The 4,094-nt window shown below is 47.6% G+C and overlaps 1 protein-coding gene across 1 annotated transcript in view; it reads left to right on the forward strand.

Annotated features, from left to right (window-relative positions):
* Window positions 1-3,718, forward strand: part of fhad1 (forkhead-associated (FHA) phosphopeptide binding domain 1) — a 76,934-nt gene extending 73,216 nt beyond the window's left edge. The window contains exons 30-31 of the mRNA XM_055659081.1: window positions 1,434-1,574; window positions 3,650-3,718. Coding sequence (XP_055515056.1) covers window positions 1,434-1,574; window positions 3,650-3,682 — 174 coding nt within the window. The 3' untranslated portion in view covers window positions 3,683-3,718. The remainder of the gene's footprint in view (window positions 1-1,433; window positions 1,575-3,649) is intronic.
* Window positions 3,719-4,094: the final 376 nt, after the last annotated feature.

Genomic DNA, 4,094 nt, shown 5'->3' on the forward strand with positions numbered 1-4,094 from the left:
GATCATCCCCAATCAGTACCCCGACCCTGCCTTCTCCCCATATCCCCTGACTCCGCTATCTTTAAGAGCCCTATCTAACTCTCTCTTGAAAGTATCCAGAGAACCGGCCTCCACCGCCCTCTGAGGCAGAGAATTCCACAGACTGACCACTCTCTGTGAGAAAAAGTGTTTCCTCGTCTCCGTTCTAAATGGCTTACTCCTTATTCTTACATTCACGGTGAGGTTTCCTAGCTTACACTTATTAATAAGTGTACCAAGGTACAATAGACAATAGGTGCAGGAGGAGGCCATTCGGCCCTTCGAGCGAAATAGGACTAAACGTTGAAATAGGACTGGCAAGGTGGCTCGACGATAGTGTTGCTGCCTTACAGTGCCCAGGATCGATCCTGACTACGGGCGCTGTCTGCAGGGCCTGTTTCCACGCTGTATCTCGACAGTCTAAACTAAAGTAGACGTCTCCTTTAAGTAGTGCAGGAAGGAACTTCAGATGCTGGTTTACACCGAAGATGGACACAAAATGCTGGAGTAACTCAGCGGGTCGGGCAGCATCTCTGGAGAGAAGGAATAGGGTCGAGATCTTTCTTCAGACTGAAGTCAGGGGAAAGGGAAAGGAGAGATATGGACTGTGATGTGGAGAGCATGCGCTGTAAGGCATCAACTCTACCGCTGCGCCACCGTGCTGCCCTTCAGGAAAGATGTCAGATCCTCCTCAACTCCAGGACAACGGGTCTTCATGGCCAAGTTAAGGCACTAACGGGGCTGTCCCACTGTACGAGCTAATTCAAGATTTCTCCCGAGTTTCCCCTGATTCGAACCCGGAGAATTACGGTAATGGCCGCTCGTATGTACTCGGGGCTCTCGTGGACGTTTTTCAACATGTTGAAAAAATTTCACGAGCTTACCGCGTTTCCTGAGTACCTGCCGTTAGCGTTACGAGCCACTAAGAGAAGCTCCCGAGCTCCGATGTACCCGCTTCGTACATTCTACGAACTTACCACGAGTTTAAACTCGGGAGAGCTCTTGAATTAGCTCGTACAGTGGGGCAGGCCCTTAACTTTTTTCTAAAGTTTTCTAAACTTGTAGGGTGCAAGATGGCACTTAATGAACGACACTGTGCTAACTCAGTACACTATGATACTTAGTGTGACCATTAAAGCAACTAATCACTGAAGTCCAAGGAAAAGGAGTAGAATTAACCATTCGGCCCATCATAATCTACTCCATCCATTCAATCAAACAACTGATCATAAGATCTCCCTCCTAACAGTAGATCAGCCATGATTGCTCCCCATAGTAGACTTGATGGGCCATTCACAAACTAATGTCAGATTGCCAATAAATCCCGTGCCTTCTCGTTCTCGGTACGTGACGCGCCCCTTGCGTTTGCAGATGGAGGCCCCCATTTCCCCCCCCCCTTCTCGTTTGCGCTTCAGGCCGAGTCTCGGAGGAGAATGACGGAGGAGAGACTGCGGAGGAAGGATTACGAGATCGATGTTCTGAAGCGTGAGCTGGGGAAGCAAGGCCAGGACCTGTGTGACACCACCACGCAACTCGTCAACCTGCAGAACTCTCTGGTACGTAGCCGCCGTGCCCTGATCTACCCACAGCGTGGAAACCTGCCCACGCCGACCAACATGTCCCATCTACACTAGTCCCACCTGCCTGCACTTAGCCCAGATCCTTCGAAACTCAGTTACGATAGTACCTGCCTCAACTACCTCCTCTGGCGGCTCATTCCATTCACAAGTTATAGGAGTAGAATTAGGCCATTCGGCCCATCGAGTCTACTCCGCCATTCATTCATGGCTGATCTCTGCCTCCCAATCCCATTCTCCTGCCTTCTCCCTGTAACCCTTGACACCCGTTCCAATCAAGAATCTGTCTATCTCTGCCTTAAAAATATCCACTGTCTTGGCCTCCACAGCCCTCAGTGGCAATGAATTCCACAGATTAACTACCCTCTGACTAAAGAAGTTCCTTTTCAGTTCCTTCCTACACCTTTCTAAAAGGTACACCCACCACCCTTTGTGTGAACAATTTGCCCCTAAGGTTCCTATTAAACCGGGCCCCATTCACCTTAAACCCGTGTCCTCTGGTCCTCGATTTACTGAGACTCTGTGTATCTACCCGATCTATTCCTCCCATGAGTTTATGCACCTCTCTCAGATCACCACTCATCCTCCTGCGTTCCAAGGAGTAGAGACCCAGCCTGCTCAACCTCTCCCTGTAGCTCCGGCCCTCAAGTCCTGGCAACATCCAATTTCAGCTTGACAATATCTTTCCCATAACATGGTGCCCAGAACTGACGACAATACTCTAAATACGGACTCACCAACATCTTGTACAACTGCAACATAAGGTCATTAGTGATAGGAGCAGAATTAGGCCATTCGGCCCATCAAGTCTACTCTGGAGTCGTACGAGCTTCATTGGCTCGTCTCCAGCTGGTTCAAAATACTGCCACTCACCTCTTAACCGGAACTCGAAAGAGGGAGCACATTACGCCAATTCTGGCCTCCCTTCACTGGCTCCCAGTGCACTTTCGAGTTCATTTTTAAATTATTTTATTTGTTTTTAAATCTCTGAATGGGCTCACCCCGCCTTACCTCTCTGAGCTGCTCCACCCATACGCTCCTGCCCAGTGCCTCAGGTCAGCGGATCAGCTGCTCCTTGAGGTACCAAGGTCTAAGCGGAAGCTCAGAGGGGATAGAGCCTTTTTTGTTGCTGCTCCGGCACTCTGGAACACCTTGCCGTTGCACATCAGACAGGCCCCCTCACTGTCCATCTTCAAATCCACCCTAAAAACTCTTTTTTATTCTCTGGCTTTCGACACTGGCTGAGACATTGCTCCTGTTTTTAGTGCTTTTAATGTCTATTACTGTTTATAGTCCTTAGTTTTACGGTTTTTTTAATGGTTTGTAATAACTTCTTATCCATGAGTTCTCATGTACAGCACTTTGTGGCAACTGCAGTTGTTTAAAGTGCTTTATAAATAAATTTATTATTATTATTATTATAAGTCTACCCCGCCATTCAATCATGGCTGATCTATCTCTCCCTCCTAACCCCATTCTCCTGCCTTCTCCCCATAACCCCTGACACCCGCACTAATCAAGAATAGAAACATAGAAACATGGAAATTAGGTGCAGGAGTAGGCCATTCGGCCCTTCGAGCCTGCACCGCCATTCAATATGATCATGGCTGATCATCCAACTCAGTATCCCGTACCTGCCTTCTCTCCATACCCTCTGATCCCCTTAGCCACAAGGGCCACATCTAACTCCCTCTTAAATATAGCCAATGAACTGTGGCCTCGACTACCCTCTGTGGCAGAGAGTTCCAGAGATTCACCACTCTCTGTGTGAAAAAAGTTCTTCTCATCTCTGTTTTAAAGGATTTCCCCTTTATCCTTAAGCTGTGACCCCTAGTTCTGGACTTCCCCAACATCGGGAACAATCTTCCTGCATCTAGCCTGTCCAACCCCTTAAGAATCTATCCGTCTCTGCTTTAAACATGACCTCCCAACTTCTGTACTCGTATCTCATAACTCTAACCATTTAACACCAGGAGCCTCTTGCTCTCCATTCAGTCCTGCTCGCTTACAATATTTTCTAACAGTAAGTTTAATCCCAGGGTTTCCTTCCACAGAGGACGAAACGGAGGACATTCCCAGAGGAGTGAGAAACTTATCCATCCGCGATATATACTGAACCTCCGCACGCTCTCGACGGCTTCGATGCTGGTGAATTTGATTTTTCGAGGGAACAGAATCTTTGGTATTTCTCCAACTTGTCAGGCGGTAACGCTGATATTATTGAATTCCTAATAGATACAGCGCCCTCCATAATGCTCGGGACAAAGACCCATCATTTATTTATTTCTCTCTGTACCCCACAATTTGAGATTTGTAATAGAAAAAAAAAAACTCTTTCGAACTGGTTAAAGTGCACATTGTCAGATTTTAATAAAGGCCATTTTTATGCAAAGTGTTTACGAAGGAACTGCAGATGCTGGAAAATCGAAGGTACGCACAAAAGCTGGGGAAACTCAGCGGGTGCAGCAGGATTAGGCCATTCGGCCCATCAAGTCTACT

Source organism: Leucoraja erinacea, chromosome 30, assembly GCF_028641065.1.
Source record: "Leucoraja erinacea ecotype New England chromosome 30, Leri_hhj_1, whole genome shotgun sequence".
Classification (NCBI taxonomy): Eukaryota; Metazoa; Chordata; class Chondrichthyes; order Rajiformes; family Rajidae; genus Leucoraja; species Leucoraja erinaceus.